The following is a 20,412-nucleotide window of genomic DNA, read 5'->3' as shown; positions in this document are numbered from 1 at the left end:
TCATATAATATTGGGTTAAAAATAAATGAAAATTAATGAAAGACGAAACTAGAAATTAGTGTCTTGATCTGTGTCCAAACCACCCTGAAAATCAACAACCCACACCTGACAATAACCTTCCAGCAAAGCCCTCACATTATTATCGACCATATGCCTGCTTGTTATAGCATACTAATACAATTTTGAGGCAGCCATTATTTCCATGTAAAATACTCACTAATCATATTTCAATTATTTTATAACACAGCATAGTATTTCGCGTAATTACAAGAACAACAATTTTACATGCTACTTTTATGTTAAGGATAAATCTACTGTGTTAATTAATATATTATTACACTGTACTTAAAATTAAAGGGTGGAGAGCTATTATTTACTAGTTATATATCTATATATAAGAACAGAAGCTACTGCAGATCGATTTAAAAATTTAGAAACTAAATTCCAGTCAAGATAAGACTAAGTACATGGAATAACATATATTGTTTGGGAATAAATCATTGCTCGACATATTTCAAACTTGAAAACCGTCTTATTTTGTCATGCTTCAAACCGTTACTATCAAATTAAACCCTAACACAAATCGTGCCCAACTCCTAAAGATTTGTTAACTCAGTGTCGATCTGCGTGGCAGTCCAGCTCTTCAAACGATTGTGGAGACTGGCAGAGTCGTGATTAACACAGAAAAAATTTTGTTACTCAAATGTCCCTTGTAACGAATTCAGGATTGGTCCATGTTTACAAATTAGCCTACAGCTGTGAGGATATTCCTATGTTTTATCCCGGATCTCTCACTAGAGGCCAAAGGTCAAAAACTTTTGTGTTGTCATGACAGACCTTCAAAATGTCAAGTTTTCTTCCTGGGTAAACCTTCTATACGTAACGCAGGTCTACCTGTAACTTAAGACAGGGTTGGCCAGCATCACCACCTGCTACAACCACTTGTTCTATATTTAGACTGCAAGCAGCCGTCCTACACCAAAACATGTTAATTAGTAAGAATAACTGCATTTAACTATTCATGTTTTATATAGGTCACTTTAAATTTAAATCATCTTCGCCTGTGTTTGTTTCTTGGTATATTCCCTCTTCTTTTCTCATTTTCTTAATTTGTTGCTCTACTTTCTCTCACGACACGGACTAAATTCTTTGAAGCATTTTCCAAGGTTTAAAATGTCGAATTAGAATGTCCAATTACTCCCTCATTTTCTTGTGTCGTATTTTATTCTGACTGTGCGTGGTTTTCAGTTACGGAAATAGCTTCTCATATCGTCAGGTATGACTATAGTTTTCATCTTCCTTAATAACCTTGTAAATTATATCTGAAATTGCTGTATATAAACATATAAGAATCTCAGGTGCGAATTTTCCAATAGCACTTGAGTTTTCTGTTCGACAAATGGTGTGATATTAGAATCATGTATTATTGGACGATATAGAAACAATATTTTCCTGTAACGTTTTCGTATATACTGAAGAATTAACGTCGAGTTTCTGTCTTAACTTTCTGTATCTAGTTACATACTCCACGCATGTACATAATTCAGTCTGGTTTTATTTAATTACCATTTATATGATTCAAAATATTTTCCTGTTTCGTCCTGTGCAGATTTCCAAAGTCTTCGCTACTTTTTAACAATTATTTTTGCATGAATTATGTTTCATCTACGTTTCTCTTCCACTCAAGCTTCATATAGGAAAGTAGCCTAGACCGACCAAGACCTGATCGTTTCTTTATTTTAAACTTTAACCATCGTCCGTCTTAAAAAAAACTCTCAACAAAAGATGGATAAAGTCCAAAACAAAGAAATGAGAAATATAATAACATCTTCAAAGACGTTAAGAGAAGAATACAAAGGCCTCTTAAAAGCTGTGGCATGTGTTATCTCTCACTTCTTAATGCAATGCTCTTTTTGATCTTTATTCAGGTATTTCTTACGCATTACGCAAGGAAACATAGGGTCATATTCTTTTATAAATTTTCACTTTGCATATAGAACAAATTGAAAAAATTTTAAACTAAGAAACTATATATAATCACGATATAATCGTATTTTAATTTTCCCTTTCTGATATTATATGTTTATTTTGAACCTGGAGGAATTTAAAGTCCAGGCATCAACCCCACACCAATTATCCAGTTTATAGCACTGATTAATACAAACCAGGAAATTTTATATATTTTTCCTAACTAATCACTGAGCGTGCCGTGAGCCCCTACCCTGAGTTAACAGCTCGTAATCCCTCTTTAACTGGCACCACTAAGTGATAAGTCATTTAATTGAAAGAAATGTTCTAACTGGTCGACACTACTTCCATCTTGAGTTCAATCCTGAAGACAGAGATTGTGTGTTCGATGTAAACGTTCGTTTTACCTTTAAAACCACACAGTATTAAAATCCAAAAGGCCGAAATACAAAGAACGCTCCATTTTCAATACAGTGTTATCACGTATAAGGTTACTGGGACTTATTTGTATGTTATAGCCCAGAAACGGTACGTTATACAATGCACGCAAATATAGACACAAAATTTTTTAAACCGTGTCCGAATACACTGCATCTTACACGCAGTTATAACAATCATGGTATGCTTTTAAACTGTTAAATTGACCTCTTCATGGAGTACTGTAGAGCTTCTAGAGATGTCAGTATCAATACGATCCTTTGGTTAACTTAACTTCACCAAAATAAACACGTAACACCATTCGCAAATACATCAATTTTCTAAAATTCTATAAATTATATCAAAACTGACTAAATTCTAGTCTTCGAGAAAAGGTCTAAATTTTAATTAAATCCGTGAGTGCAATTCGTGTTCCTCTTAGAGAATAAAAGTAGCTCCAATTTACGAAGATTAAATCCCACCCGTGATTCATACTACGTGACATGTGCCAGAATTAATGTTCTTCTTGCAAAGACAATATTTTCCAACTCAACTGAAATGAAATCACGAACCTACAAACAAACTTATTCAGCATTATCAATTCTACGAAACTAAATGTGCCACACGTGATTTTTTGTAGCAGACACAACCGTGACTACGAACAAAGAAGGAAACGTGCGAATACAAAACATGACTTTGAACTAAGAAGGCCATGACTAAACGATACATTCGGCCGTGTCTTAGCTCAGACGGTCAGCCGACGACTTGTCATCGGGGAGGCATGAGCCCGCGCGCCGGTCACTTCATGTGAGAATTGTGGTGGACTTTTGTCAGTATCAATTCACAGTTAAAGACCTAGTTACATACAGTTATGTAGTTTGTTTCATCGGGTACAGCAACTTTGCACAATGGTTGTCAAACAATGATCAAAAGTCTACTAACCAAAGTTTAATCCATTTTAAGATGAATGTCTTCTGGGTTATTGCGTCTTTTCCCATAAGAATCACACCCTTACGAGCCTTTACAATGCATGTAGAGTTTTAACTATAGTATGCTTCCCCTTAAAACGACTCGAGTCCTAGACTCTTCTTATTTTACTAATAATTTCTGGCTCAGGATTTTAACATAAAGAAACCATTAAAACCTACACCGAATTAAACAGGTCAACTCCTCGGTGAATAGAGACATATAAGCACATGAGTCATAACTGCATAAAAATAGACTTGCCAATTATTCTTGGGGGAAAATAAATCACACGTAAATTAGTGCGTCTGTCAGCTTTACTTTTATTTTCCTGTGAAGTGAGCTTTGTGTACTCATGTGGTTTTGCAAATAACCAATTCAATATATCTTTTTTAAATTTAAAGATTACAATTAGCTTACTCTAACGACATGTATGTAGTGTGGTAGGATCTCTTAATTAGCAAACCACACTACACAGTCTGGGCTTATATCCTGACAATGATGCAAAAACCAATGCTATCCAGCTTCAAAATCGTGGTTAATGTTGTGATATTGAAGAATTTTGCTGCTAAATGTCGCTTTTGACAGTACTTTGTATAATAACAGGGTCTTAAGGTTGAGTGGCAGCATATTATGTGTGGAGTCAGAAAGGAAACTTGATTGGACTCGATCAACCAGAATTGAAAACGTGTACAGAGATGGCAGGTCCATTTCCGTGCAAATCGCCGCTTCGTTCAACAAAACACCCACACGCGAAATAATATCCTAACCTCCTCTGGTGCCCAAAAAATATTTATGGCTTACATAACAACATGTGCATCAACAGATGCGCACACGTACAACAATGAAAATGGTATACACATGTTCCACGTAATATATGGTCTTTGTGTCTGAGAGTCTGAAACCGAGAGATATGTGGGAGTAAAGAAGAAGGGAGGGAGGAAGGAATAAATTTATGAATCAAGTTTGAATTATCTGGTCTTTCTATCAGGTACTCTGTTCCAATGCTTACACCCCAAAGGCTATAATGTTTATACATGGTTTCTTACTTTAAGACAGATCGCTCTGCTGTCACATTTCCGCTGCATAACTTGCTTGAAAATCATGTATATCACATGAATGTAATTCATTCCTGAGAAAAACAATGAGTTTATCTTTATGCTGTTCATAACATTTAAATAATTTATTAGTGATCTACTCAAACTGAACTTATTTTATAATTAACTTACTTATATCGATTTCTTTAAAATAAAATATACGCTATCCGTGTAAAGACATTGGTTATTTTTTATAGTTCATCTCATACATATAACGATTTCCTTTATGTGTATCATTACTGCATTAATATTTCACAATTTTCATGAACAATATGAACAATAAAAGACAGTGAAGTTGGCTGTCTTCTGGGTTGTTGCGCCTTGGAGTCTGGTAGACGATTCAGAGGCACAAGAAACCAGTAGACAACAACTTCCACTGTCGCCGCCTTCAGAACCTGATATCTCGATAAAAAGACAATTCAACCCCTTAAGTGGAAGACAAGCTAAGGACGGAACACTGAATTTTTCTTGCTTTCCTTAAACTTAGCTGTGGCATTACGCACATCATTTATTGGCGACACAAATATCAAACACAGAGCGTCATGTATTGCATTGCACTCTTTGCATGTTAACTAAATGGGAATGGTCGCAAGATAATTTTTTCAGCACTGAATTTACCTCATACGGTCTCTTTGCATCTTCAGACTAACATAACAGAAGGAAACTTTATACACAGCAGTATTATTTTATTACAGAATAAAGTATATGAGTTTGTCTGACCCCATCTCAACCCCCTAATGACATTTTATTCATCTGCGTGTACGCCATGTCGTTATTACCGGATGGAGTTAAAAGATTCATGTTCCGGTTGCTTTGTCCCCGCTGAAAGAGACCCCGTCTCCTATTGGCTGGGTGGTTTCCAGAGAGATTTGTGTGTGGTGAAAATAAGAATCCCTTCCTGGAATGATACTCCAAACTCCCAGCCTTTCTTAGTCACTGTACTGACTCTGGTAAAGAAAGAAGCATTCTGAACAGGACATAATTGGTTTTGACTCAATTTACGTCCTACTATAACCTACTGGATTGTGTTGTTCTGGTTCGTTAGAGCTGTATAATCTTATACCTGAGCCAGATAAATCCAGTCCACATCCTCCGACCCTATTTCTTTAAGTTCCATTATAATTATCTTCCCACCTACACCAAGCAGTCGTCTTTAAATAGCAAAGTGATGATAACTTGGGCTACAGCATTCTATAAATTAAAGCTGACGGCACAAGACCTTCTTATGACGCAGATCGGAATTCTAATTAAACTACCAACTTAATGAACCTGACGATCAGATCAGAGAACATTTCTGACATTCTGTCCTTATTTCTTGTCTTGTCGTTAAAACGTAGTAAACAAAATTCAGAAGGAACGTCCAAGATGAGAAATGCACACCAAATGTTAATGGATAAATTAAAGGAACGAAACACTTGAATACATAAGGGTAGCCGGGAAGATAATATTAAAAGAGATACTAGAAAATATTGTTCTGTTTCAAATTGGACTCAACTGACTTCGGACTGATTTCAACAGTAGCCTCTTTCAACACGGCAATAAACCTTCAGGTTAAACAAAGCTGACAATTTATTGACCAACTATCGACTATTCAGGTCGAGAATTCTTAGCAGTTTTACCGTGTATGTCCATTCGGCTTCTTCTGATCATTATAATCTCCTTTACACAAAATTTAAATAACATTTGGAGTCTTAATAAGAGTATAAATGAGCTACGTTAAGGCGATATAAAACTAATTAATTTCACTTATTATGTAGTATTTGGCTGTATAGAATATTCGGTAAGAGAATACGCAAATGGTAACAATTCTAAGGAATACATATTTACCCGCGGGCTCTAGTCGTCGAAGGACATTGACCACCTTACATGTGGGAGATTTCTTAAGTTGTTTAGACATTCGGTAGGACTCCTTGAACGAGTGACCAGCCCATCGCTAGGCCTCTACCTGTACACAGGACAGCACAACACAGAAAGACGCGGACAAACTGAAAGGAGAACAACATATCATTTTATAAACGTTTATCCAAAGCCTGAATATAGGCCAACATTTTATTCTTGTTACGTAAAATTTGTCTATTTTCATTTCAGTGTAAATCTTACACAGGCAATCAGATCATATGGAATGTGGTTCAGATTAACTTAGAAAATACTCGTTTGCAACCGGTGCGAATCTGTGCGTTCGACGTCCAACGGCAATAAAACGCAAGGATATCAGATGGGTAGCAGTTAAGCAAACACAGTCCATGCTATAAACATTATTTCCCAGCGGCAGTACTTTGTAGCTCATTGCCTCAATTCCTACGTAGGTAATGCCTTTGGATTACATAGTACACGCGTTTTCCTTCTAACCGCAAGAGCTAGTAACGTGGGCAAACACAAGTTGTCTGTCGGGTGTTGTTCTTGCGTTGCTTAGCACGGTATAAAGACCTTATGAAGACATTTAGAAAGTCCCACTGAGCGTACAAAACCAAACATCGTGGTCCCGTACTTAAAAGGTCCCTTGTTCAAATCTCGGTCCGCAGACCATACATCCAAATAATTTGTTGTGGGGTTTCACCGGCTCTCCAGGAAAATTCTAGAATAATACTAAAATACGTTACAACAACTTCCTTCAATTTGCTTTCCAATTCATATTTTGTACCGATCCCAAGTTTGACGTCATATAAAATAACCTAGGAAGACGAGATAATGTCTTTCAATATGAAACAAAAATAAATTAAAACTAATATATTTGTCTCAAAAGACCACGGAACGTGCACCATGAAAGTAAAATTAGAATAAAAAGTAATAAAAAATAATCTGAATTCTTGTTTAATTCGTTAACAGTTCATTCGAAGTTTTACCACCAATGTCCATTAACAAATATCTTTGTAACGGTCGATCAATATCTTATGGCCGCAAATAAATTTCTTTTAGCAACACACTAATTATTACATCACCTGAGCCCTGATAATGGAGGTAGTATGTTCCTCCGAAGTTGGCACACATCCAAAACACTACCCGAGCAAGTCACAGAAGACCATCTATATATTTATCATTGTTATATCACCAAGGCCTTGGACATTCAAAGTATTTAGAGAAAAAAATATATATTTCTGAAATATCAAGTTGTTCGCATAATTGTTCATGAAGAAAAACTTACAGTCCCATAGTGACACTGTCAGATATGCATTCTACCAGTCTTCAGTAAATACTTTATGGTGTACGTGGGTGGTTTCATAAATGACCAATGTGTCACCACTAGTCGGATGAAAGCCTCAAAATAGACTGGAATGTAATATGACGTTCTCATTCAATTTGACCAGAGAAGCCATAACTGAATAAGGTCTTCAATCAGCAGGGGTTCTGCAGAAAACTGTATTTCAGTCCAGGTCGGGCGAGTAATACAACGGTCTCATCATAAAGAAGAAGAAGAAACAAAGCCATAAAATTAGCACAAAGCTGAGAAGTGGTTAATGAAATTAACATGACTTTAGGCTTGTGTTAACTGCATTATATTCACAACAAGGAAACAAGATAATACATACACAGGTGATTAGAATTAATATCGTCTTCGGCTCGCAGTAAGTGGGTGGATATTACTCATAAATTAGCTGACAGTAAACGTTTGCTGACGTTCCTTGCAGAGATATTACTTTGAGCTAAAAATTATACACTGATATTTACTCTTAACTGGTATGCTATCACTCATAAAGTTTAAGAGCAAAGGCAGTAATTTAGCTCGTTCATTGGTCTTTTCCCCTGCTTTCAGTCAGTTGCTAGGCGACTACATGCGATCTATTCCCAGTGTTGGTTCGTTGTCAACCACTTAGTGCATCAAATAATCACTATGAGGAGCCACAGTCGTAAATGAAAAAATAGTTATCTACTTAAGACTTCTTAAGACAATCATAATAAATAAGACACATTATTTCAGTAAAGTTTATAGCCCCTTCCAGCATCTTTGTTTTTTTGTAAACTAAAAAAAATATAGGCTTTGTTATTAATAAGACTGAAGGAATTATTTTTTGTCAACAGGAATATATATATATTCGTAAAACAACAGAGAATTACTCAAATATAATAGGCCTTCGCACGTAAAATAAGAGAATATTTGTTAAATGGAATACAAAGTGTGTCTAAAAACGTACGTACACAGTAAAACGGAATATTAACTTCGAGTATACATTTTTTTGGGACATTCCGTAGGAGCAGCAGGGTCCCGATTATCGGCTTTCGTTTTATCCGACGTGCAGTGCAAATATCTATTATTTATTTATTTATTTACTTAAAAAGTAAACTCTTTCATTTACAAATTTACATTTTGTTAAATACTGTTTTTTGTTTGCGAGATTTTTTCATTCGATGCAGTATTCAATAATCTTCGAAATATAATAATATCGTAAACTGATATTTAAACTGATTTAATATTTACCCTCGTATCTTTCATTAATCTTCCAGATTATCCGACCGTCTTTTGTCTCGTATAGGTCGCATAATCATAATAACTATAAAAGTAAAGCTGTCCCACTATACGCCATGTAGGCGCTTGGGGGGAGTGGAGGTATAGCTCCTACTCATTCTTGACCTCGGCACTAGATGGGGGTGAGTGGTCAGCATCACGCCCGGCTGGCTTTACCCCCGGGAAAGGACCCCGGTACCCATTGGATAGGAGGCTACTGTACATTTATAAAAGAAATACCTAGAATCATCACTTTTGAAATATATATTCGTAAAAATGTTATGCTGATTTATTTATTAAGAACAAACACAGGCCAAGGACTTTCACTAATTTACTACAAAATGTTTCTTACCACAACATGGTTCCTCCACATCTTAATTTACACTGAAGGAATACACGATAATAATTAAAGGGAATATGGAAATGAGCAATAATTACTTCCATTAATGTAGGTTATTACGCCTATATGACACGAATACTTTTGCCAATTTAAACTACTACTTTCGGAGAGGTTTAAAATTACTATAATTTTCGTTCACGTATTCCGTAAATTAAATCTTTATATTGATTAAATAAATGGCAACCATATTTCATATTATAAAATAGAGCAGTTTGATGAAGAAATTTATCTTACATAGCTGTAATAAACTGGTCTTTATTTATTCATTTTAACTGTGTACTTCACGCATCACATGATGTTTCGTATTTTTTACTTGCATTTCCATTAAATACGAAGCTTACTACCGTCTTTAAAACTGTACAAGATTTTAATTTATCTTTTGAAGATTTTTATCTGGGAGGTGGTGATGCTTTATTATACAACCCGTTATACTATTACTGAATCAGATTTCGATCGGTAGAAGCATAATTGCATTTTGTATCTGGATGAGTTCCTGATGTAGTCAATTCTATCTCTCTCGCTTTCTCATTGGTGAAATGGCGGTGTTTCTCATTCTGTCTAATTACACTGCTACCAACTCTATAGCTCTAGACAATCCTCAAAGGAATTGGATGTTTCCAATGTAGTAATAAACTTGAAATCTTTTTGTTTATAGTGGTGATAAAATCTTAATTATTCACGTTAAATTAGTATTTCATGTACCCTTCAATAGTTCCCTTTGAAAAATCAGCCAGCATGTGGAATGGTATAAAAGAGCTTACTATAAAATACAATACACGATTATTTATGTGACACTAAGAGTTTTAAGAATTTCTCTTATAAAGTCAATCTTCCATTTCCGTCACATCACACTGCACTGTCATACAGCTCGGTTTCTTGTACAAAATGTCAGCATAAAAGTCAAAGTCGACTCGTTCAAACAAAATTTTTGAATCAGGCGGAATAATAAACGTATTCAAACTCGTATCCTATTATCATTTCTCGGTAAATATAACAGCTTTCCCAACTTGTTCTTACATTTTATCACATAGTCAGTCCAACATACAACAAGGCATTTTAACAATTACAGTTAAGCTAGCATTATATATATATATATATATATATATATATATATATATAAATAATGCTAGCAAGAATTTACAGAACAACACAAAGTTCGGCCTACGAACCATTCGCGGGTTGATAAACACGAATGTACACGGAAGGATCCTCTGGTAGAAGCTTACCGACGTTTCAGAGGTGTTTGTTGCCTTTATTATCAGGACAATAGCTCTTCTCTAATGATGGAGACAGTAAGTACTTCTAAAACGTCGGTAAATTTCTACCAGAGTACACAGCACAAGATCCCAGAATACAGCTACAGTCGATAATTCTTCCGGAATTACCTGTCCAAGAAAAACATTTTCTAACTTTATAATTTTGTCTACGGTGCGTCGTTTGGGAAAGACTTTGGAAACGCATGGACGGTTGGCTGAAGTTCTATATGTACAGGCAAATACGGCACAGAACTCGCATTTCGTAATATTTCATCCCTTTAAAAAAGAAAGGCAGAGGGTTTATGAAGTCTTTTGTCTCTAGAAAATGTAACTGAGAAACTTAGCTTCAAGCTATCATTCTAAAGTTACATATACATAACTACCAAACAGAACAATTACAATTATTTTAAATTTGTAAATTTACTTACAGGTGTTACACATCAGTCAAATTCTTTTAAGACACAAAATTACAGAATATTTAGTGACTTTTATGCATTCTTTACCCAAAGTATACACATGTTTAATCTTTAAATTCACTTGAACGGGTTCGATAAAATTTTGAATTTGCTACACAAAACTGAATTTTGATTCGCATCGGTTATATATAGTCTGTATTCGTACGAAGTTCAAAGCTACTCTCAAAATATCCATCGTTTAACATTTTGGTAATGGCAAGATACATATTAAGATATATAATTTTAGTATAAAACATTTGTCCAAGTAATTTTTGGATCCCAGCTTTGTACTTTTATTTAACGAGTTTACGAATAAAAAATAACTTACTCACATGTCGAACATGTTTGGTAGTTTTTATAGATAGCCTTTTGCGTTTAAAGGGTTACGACTGGGAGCTAACCTGTGACTATACATCAACTTTTTTATTACACCTGCTCACTAAGTGATTGGTAAACACACCTTATTCTTAACACTTATCATTTATTCATCATGCACCTTTTGTCAGTTCGAATTTTTTCTTCAGTTTTATTTCGCTTCATGTACATGGTTGGATTCCAAATTGGGTGCAGACACGAAAAGTGGTTTCTTAATGAGTTCTGAGTTGGCACCAAAAACATTTTGTTACTGACTGTTGACTCACCTACCCAACCTATCCAAAGCATTTGTTTATTTACAACCCTTGACTTTTTATGTAGGTACTCCACTGTATATACAGAGATGGGATTACACTGTTCGCGGCAGACCAAAATCAAAGCGATCAGAATACTTTATTAAGCGCCTGCCCAATGTAATTGGAATTCCCTTTCAGATCTTTACCCATGCTTTAACAGCTTCCTACTTTCGAGGTGGAAAAAAAATAGACGGTATGTGAAATGTTCATCAGCAACAGGATTTAAAAGAAACAGCTCTGTAATAACGCATTAGAAACTATTATTCTTTGTTTCCAGAAGACCCTGAACGCTATTTGTAGGTTACACGCTACCATAAAGTCGCGCAAGAATAGAACAAACCACTTATCTCCCTTGTAAAGAGAGATTACTTAAGTATAAAGTATCTAAGACAATTCTAAGAAGAAACAAAGAAGGTGAATGCCTTCTGATATATTTCTGGTAGAAGTTTGCTTTTAAGAGATGCTTGCTAAATGATGATTAAGGAAGCAACCACCTCTGAAACGTTCCTCTCCGGGTATTCGCCTGGATAGGCTAACAAAAACAAAAAATTCAATCATGGTAGCCGGCAGTCCTACCGACTTACGAACACGGTACCACTGTTATATTATACGATTTCAGTATCGATAAAGAGGCGTATAACAAAGAGTAAGTAAACAGTAATTACAGGTAAACGCCACTGAAGTATTTAAGTACTCAAGGTGAGGGTCAATAAGGAGCTTCTCGCTTGAGGCAAAGTCATTTAACCTTCAAATAACAGAATGTCCCCGTGCATGCGAGAACATTCTTCGGGCAAGCCTTTTGTTTGTTTTGCTAGGACGTTTAATTATCAGGAATCCCACAAGACGGGATATACACGTGTGACTATTGTGGTCAAAGAAACGAAACCCCTTGTCCCATTTGTTAGAGGCAGCGGTTTGGGTTAAGATAAATATCAATTATAAGGCTGTACCAATTAATCAAGTGCAACGAAAAAAAGTACTTTACGAGGTACCATAATGACCGTGGCCAGAGATGTTGAAAACTGAAAACAAAAGAATGACTACAATAATGCAGCAACTATTTTCAGATACGCCTTCTAACCTCTGATGACTCTCTGACGATTACTCCGCCTTCTATGCCAATCTGTTTTGTGAACATGCAAGCACACATGTTTAAATATTGTTTCATAATAACAGGTCAATCATAATTGTCCCAGTAACAATAGTAATTCATTTTTATAGCTTATAATTCATTCATATATACCTACACACATACACAGAAATCAGACTGACAACGTCCTGACATAATCGTTAGGACATTGGACTGGAAGTATGTGGAAACTCGTTTATACTTGGGAATCCTTTGATTCTTAGTAAAGAGAGTGAAATTTGGTGCAAAGAGAGGCCTCTCATAAACGGGAGGTTTGACAAAAAAAATGCAAGAGAAGGCAAGACCAAGTGGAAATAATGTTCTCTGATAATTATTCGTTTCTGTTTATACACTTCTGTTCCGTTTACGAGAAGTATCACTCCTGTAAAAACTGAAAAAATAATTAACGCCGACCGTTAGGAGAAGCGGAAAGAATATTTGACAGACTATTGCAAAACATTGGTTGAATGAATGAATGAATAAATAAATAAAACTAAGGAAAGAAGACAGAAGAACGTAAGGAAATATTGAAATGTGTATACTCATTACACTTAACTATGTAGTACACTCACGCAAACACACAGCATGAGTTGCTGGCTTCCATTTTGAATACCAAATACGTGGGTTTTGTGGATATCAACTAGTACTTTACGCAGAAACCTCTTGAATTGAAAACATTTTCAGGGCTGTTGCGATTACATTATAAATACATTTTACTGAAAATATAAATAGGAATGCAGCACAAACATAAGACCTACGTCAACGCACGTGCGTGCGTGCAGCATTCTCTGATAAAACAATCGGACACGATATAAACGTGACATTTAACCATCTCTGTTATCTGAAAGGAACGGATTTTAAAAGCATGTAACAAAGAAGTGTGAGAACATGCCGCTATTTCACTTTCCAAGCGAGCGCAAATAACTGGATCTACTCATGAGTGACGTAACGGTTCCAAGAGAACAATGTCCCAACGCCTCATTTCCTGAGACGACAAAATTTTAGGATAGTTTAAGACATAAATTCTATCCAGGGACGGTGTAGTTTTATCAAAGATGTATAGTCTACCAACTGGGCTTTAAAATCGTTTTGATGACGGATCAGCAATATTAAACTAACAAAACGTAGGACGAAATGCGCAGGTTTAAGAAGACAGGCAGAGTCTGCATTTGTCTTGTGTGTGTCGGGGTTTTTAAAGTCACTGGCGTCTTACGATTCCATATCGGCATTATTTCCCGTCCATCCATTGACCTGAATCTCGTCTTAACACCCTCATTATTGTTTACTCAGTTACTTTTATGAACAGACATGTTACATTGTTTTATAGCGTCACATCAATCCAAAGGTAAACAGTGCCTAAATTTCCCGAATAATTCATATTTTGTTTTGATTAAAATTAATTTCTAGTCGAGCCTCGTACTTAATATTTCTTTTATAATGTATAGGTCTTCGCCATCTTGTGCTTACCAGTTGGCCATGTTCAATCTGCAATCATCTCAGACGCAGCAAACGATATGAGGATGTAGACGGCTGAAATGAACAGGCCACTGATGAATTTGATGCGAACATTTGTGAGAAAGGAAGTTCGATTCGACTGTCACACCTTGGCGAACTATCGAATGTCCTTGAGTATCATTGGTATAACATACAGTATCTTAACTGCTGTCTGATTCTCGATTAGTATGCGGGACATACCACTTCGGAATGACATATACAAACTGTGTTTAACAAACAACAGGACCTCGAATTCAGAATTATGATAAGAACCTTATATTTTTCTAGATGGTTCGGTTACAACTCAAACTCTGGTAATTTTATCAACACAGAATTCAAACATCGCCCACCGTCGACTGATTCCAATAAACGCTACAATTCAGAACTGCAGGGAAGTGTACTGATTAATGTAAATAATTTAAACTCTCTTTTTATTCATCGACAACGTTTCGAGTGATGAGATATGCTGGCACCACAATTCTCACCACATAGCGATATAATCGATATTCCATACAGGCACCATACCGGAAAATGTCTGTCAGAAAAACGTATTTGGCAGGTCGGTATAGAAGAGGGAGAAAGTAGCTATAATTGACTTGCCCAATGATACACGTATAGAAAACTATAGCATATTTCAACGCATAATATTTGCTTGCTAAAAAATAAAACCCAGAACAGTAAGTAAAGTAAAGTAAAGTTTGTCTCACTATACGCCATGTAGGCGTTTGGGGTGAGTGGAGGTATAGCTCCTCTCTTCCTTGACCCCGGCACTAGATGGGGGTGAGTGGTCAGCATCACGCTCCGGCCCGCTTTACCCCCGGGAAAGGATCCCGGTACCCATTGTAGAGGAGGCTGGGTGGGCCCCAGAGCCGGTTTGGACGCAGAGGCTAGAGGAAAAATCCTCTGCCCCCGTCGGGGATCGAACCCCGGTCGTCCAGCCCGTAGCTAGTCATTATACTGACTGAGCTATCCCGGCTCATAACCCAGAACAGTAGTTACTTGTAAATATGAAAGTACTCATTTTCCAGGTTAGAGCTAAGGTTCTCAAGGCGACAGGTGTGAAGATGGTTGTCTTCTGGGGTGTTGAGACATATAGTCTAGTAGATATTAATCTTTGTGTCAGAGGAGTTCACTGCCTCCATCATCAAAGTAATAACTTACTAACAACACATGACGTTAGACAAAATTTGGGGACCTGTTCAATTAAACCGCCAGCCCGAGGTGGTACGGTGACTGCTTGCTAATAAGATAACCTTTCTCTATTGCAGATCTATAGTCCTTTTGGAATTTCAACCATTCTTAAACCTTCACAAAGGAACTTCTTTCTGCATTTATGGAGTTCATATTTGAAACGCGACTTATTATAATGCAGACAATTACTAAATGGTAACAGAGCTCCAATCATAAAATATTCGTTTTGTCTTCAAAAGAGAACGTTTCGACCGTCTGACGCTCAGTAGTATTATTCAGACGATAGCTTTGTCTCATTTCTCGTTGAGAGCTTCGAATTCTGTTTTTTTATATATGACTGTAAAACGACTGCATTAAACAACTTCCCAACTATTTATTGTTCCTTTGCTTCTTATAACAACTTTATATAAGTAATTAACTCTTTCTTGTGTAAGATCTGACGACAGGCTATAACCCTAGAGGGCCTGTACTCAAACCTTTGGTGGTGGTCTCTCATGATTGTAGGTTTGGAAAGGGGCGGAGACATGAAGAGAGATTGATAATTACAGAGGGAAGTGGATTGACTGAATAGAGCAACTCAAGAAGAAGTGAGGGGATTTTAAGTAGTTTCTTCAAAGCAGAGGTTAATACTATTTTTGATTTAGCTTGTGGACTGCACGTAGGCTGAATGAGTAGACAGTAGAGTGACTGTATGACTGGTTTTATTTCTCACCAGACAACGTCATCAGCTATTAACTTGCTAGTTCTTAAGCTAGAAGACTTCATTCGTAGTTCTTCGTGGCTCTTAATCTGCATACAGACATTTTAATTTTAGTTTGATATTGTTGTAGGCCTATACCGCGTTGAGTGTCAGCCTGTGGCTTCAAACTCTTCAAAACTCATGTTTAGACTGTTTTATGGAGGTTGCATCGAATGCAGGATCTGGATATATAAAACACACCAACCAAGTTAATAACCGATTACGAAACTGCTTAGAACAATGACAACAGTGGTTAAACTAATAAAGAAATACCCTCCTTTATGGAAATCAGACGTTTTTACCGTGTTTACAGCTATCACTTTACCCTAAACTGAACAACATGGATCCATTCTCCATCCTCACACATTACTGCTTTGAAATTCGTCTTAATATTAGGTCTTTCGAGAGGATATTTTTTTCCGGTTCTCGGACTAAAAATTTTGTATGCATTCTCAATTTATGTTGCATGAAATACTGGTGTCGCTGTCCTGTTTAGTGAAGAGTACAAATTTTGAAAGGCCTCATGAAATTTTCCATGATCTTTTGTTGCGTGATTCCTCTTGGGTCTAAATATTTTCCTCAATACACTGTTCTTAAATACCTTCAAACCATAAACTTTCCTTAAGATATCCGACATTTTACCACACTCACACAAAGCAACGAACTATAATCTGTATCATTTCCAAATAGTTACTCATGAATCATTCTATTATTCGGCGCTATATATCTTCAGCTGCTGGCAGTTTCATTAAATATACAATAAATAAATAAAGCGAGGAGAACTATCTCCTTGACTGTTGCATCATACAGTCTAGTAGAAATTGACCGACGTTTCAGAAGTTCTTACTGCATCCATCAATTGTCGCCCTGATGATGGAGGCAGTGAGCACTTCTGAAATGTCTGTCAACATCTACCAGACTGCTTAGCGCAAACATTCCACGAAACAGCCACCTTCATACTCGCAGCCGTGAGAACCTAAAATATTACCAAACAAAATAAAAGACAATATACATAAAACATCAGTTCTTGAACGTCTAAAGTAACAATATTCGAAATTTTAACCCTACTCATTTTTTTAAAATTTATATCCCGCTGTTAAATCTTTATAAACTCTACCTATATCATTCACACATCACAATGGAGTGTTTTCCTTTTCGTTACTACTGGCCGGTATTGACTCTCTAGAAGGTAGCGGAAACTATAATGCCACATTAGATAATAAACATTTACGAGACAGTGCATTATATTTTACCACTCTAATTTAGCATATCTCCTCCTGTCATCTACTACAGACTGATAAATTACTTGAAGAAAGTGGAAACATATCTGTCGCTGCCTGTCTCATACTAAATACGGTGACATTCCAGCTGACGTAACACGTTCACGTAATATGTGAGTAGCATAGGCTGCACACTGCAAATAAAATTACCAGTAATTACCAATCGTTATAATGCTGCCACCTTAAAAATTAAGTGAAAATTAAAATTTAATTTTCACAAAGTCTTATTACTAACAAAATGTGCGCAAATTGGAAATAAAATTTAAATCATGATATGATTTCTTCCTTCTGCCTTATAAACGTGTAAAAGTCTACTTTGACTTTCTTCTAAATCATCCATAATTCATTAATTATACTGAATATATAGGTTTAATCTAGCTACTGGGGAAACTGGTAAAAGTAGAAACATAGTCTACGAGCAAATTTAAGTTACCTATAAAAATTTCTTTACTGCAGTTTGTTTCTTCACAGACTACTTCATATAATTTGGTTCAGTGGCCTCTACTGCTGCGTTCCTAAACAAAAACTAGTAATTCCTATTCCTACCGAAGAGATTTGTGAATTTGTTTAAGTCTTTATTCTTTATCACTATTTTAAATGAAGATGACAGCCTTCTGGGATGTTGTGCAATGTAATCTGGCATAAATTTTTAGATGTTTCAGATTATTGAAGTAAAGACCTCCGAAACGTCGGTAAACTTTAACCAGACTCCAAGACACAACATCTCAAAAGACAGTTAACTTCGAATTATTTATTCAGTGAAGTTTTCTCCGACACTCACAGCATTTATTCGTATAAGGACGGTGTTAATATCCAACATTTAACTCTTCACATAATTATTAATATTAAATTACAATACTAATGATCTGGTACACACCCATCACGATGCCTGAAGCAAGCTCTGGACCGCAAATTAGCCATACGTAAGCCAAGAAAACGAACACAGGACAATGTTTACCTGCATCACATTTGAAGAAGCTAACGAATACGTCATGGGCAACACCCCCCCCCCCCATATGTCTTCTTGTATCTTTTAACCTTTTAGCAAGCTCTAATTATGCTTTCAGAAACAAAACGAAGAGATATGATTAGTTACATCAACCTTGTCGACCTATCCAGTATGCATCAACAAAATGGTTTGTTGTCAGTAAATAAGCTGAGATCCAGCGAAAAAAAGTGTTGCATACAGAACGAGACAAGAGCGAGGCATGAATATTCCACAGAGTGATTGACTTGTCTTTGATTTCAATCAGTTTATTAAGGAAGATGTCCTAAGTTTAGTGACCTGGTCTGAGACAAACAAGATTGGAAATCTGCAGTCTAATTCTATTTGAAATACATGTGCCAGTCTAATTCAAATGACATGAATGTTCATTTATTGCAGATAAAATCTGTTACTCGAAGATCGTAAAACTACATAGTTTTAATCATTCACTTTTACGGATTAGGCCTTGTGCCCTTTACCAGTCCGGATTACTTCTGAAATTATTACTCAATTTAAACATTTGGAAGGACTCCTTGGATGGGTTACCAACCCATCGTCTCAAGACATCCGCCCACACAAGGAAAGTACAAGACAGATAGACGAAGACAATCAGCGTAGCCACTATAAAAACTTTATTTCCTCAAATATAAAGTAATTACTTTATCAAATGGCGTTCTAAGAAAAGTTACAAAACTAATTTTTCTTTCGTGTAAAACAGAGATTATATTGGAAATAAATTAAAAAATTAAATTTTCATAACTTTTACTAAAGAACAATATAAAATGTAAACCACATAAGTAACTTCGTTCGTCAAAAATTCGGATGAGTGCAAAAAGAGACCTCGCCTCTTATTTATTCTATGCATGGTCTACGTGCTTATAAAGAATAAAATAACAGAACGTGTGTGTCTATTGTAAACTTATTGTTCAGGTAGGATAATAATCTCGTAACGTATCAGACTACGAAATCAATTTAAGGCATTGCAGGTTCGTTTCTCAGCCGGGCCACAACTCTGATATCTCCGCATGCTGTGGACAATCTCCACATATCTTATTACGATGATTCAACAGATAAGATCGATTTGTAAGATGTTCAACAGGCAGAGATATCAGTGTTATGGACCGGCGGCTACAAATGATTGGGAGCCATATAACGGGAAACATTATGGTCAATGCAAAACCCAGTTTAACGGAGCTTGTGGTCGGGAAGGATTCGTTATCAAACTTGCTGTATTGATGCTGATAATAAAGTTAACAATGCTCTGTCAAATGCATTCATCACAGAATCTAATGATAAATAGTCTGATACGGTGATTTTAAATTATTACTTTAGTCCACATAGTGTATCATGTGGTTGCAAGTTATATTAGTCGGCAGTAGGACTGGAAAAATGAAGAAGAAGAAGAAGAAGAAGAAGAAGAAAAAGAAGAAGAAGAAGAAGGATCCCGGGATCCCACTACGTAGCAGTCTCATATCTAAAAATGTAACACATTAAGATAGCATGATCAAACTGTTGGGTCCGCGGGTCACATCGTGCTAGAGACCACTTGTAATCAGGCTCGTTAAAATATTTGTTACACGTTTCTACAAGTTCGTCTTCTTCACTTCGAAAACTTTAAAGAAGTCGTGATTCTTATCTGCTTTACTGCCACCATATATATATATGCTACTTACTTTAAAAATCAAAGTATTTAATGTAAAAATTGTGTCAGATACAAAAGTTCCAGAAATAAATTTATAATAATACACAACTTTTCAGTATTTTTTTCACATTTAAATATATTATATAATATATTTGAAAATATATTATACTATGATTATGGTGGCAGCAAGGACCTCTGAAATGCTGGTAAACTTCTACCAGACTACACGGCGCTATAACCCAGAAATCAGACATCTTCATACTCAACGCCACGAGAACCTCAAA

At 36.0% G+C, this 20,412-nt stretch overlaps 1 protein-coding gene across 3 annotated transcripts in view; it reads right to left on the bottom strand.

The window, feature by feature from the left end:
• The window catches only part of LOC110828487 (uncharacterized), a 226,568-nt gene that overhangs the window by 129,081 nt on the left and 77,075 nt on the right, over positions 1 to 20,412 (bottom strand). Inside the window, exon 3 of one of the 3 annotated variants that reach the window (XM_087346542.1) lies at positions 6,279 to 6,430. The exons of the other annotated variants lie outside the window; for them this stretch is intronic. Coding sequence (XP_087202668.1) covers positions 6,335 to 6,430 — 96 coding nt within the window. The 3' untranslated portion in view covers positions 6,279 to 6,334. Of the gene's footprint in view, positions 1 to 6,278; positions 6,431 to 20,412 lie in introns of those variants that run through there. 3 annotated transcript variants of the gene reach the window in all.

This window comes from Zootermopsis nevadensis, unplaced genomic scaffold, assembly GCF_977971745.1.
Source record: "Zootermopsis nevadensis isolate Lab colony 2312 unplaced genomic scaffold, Znev_1.0 Znev_ptg000010l, whole genome shotgun sequence".
In the NCBI taxonomy this organism is placed as follows: Eukaryota; Metazoa; Arthropoda; class Insecta; order Blattodea; family Termopsidae; genus Zootermopsis; species Zootermopsis nevadensis.
The sequence above is the reverse complement of the archived record's forward strand: the minus strand, read 5'-3'. Positions and strand labels throughout refer to the sequence as shown.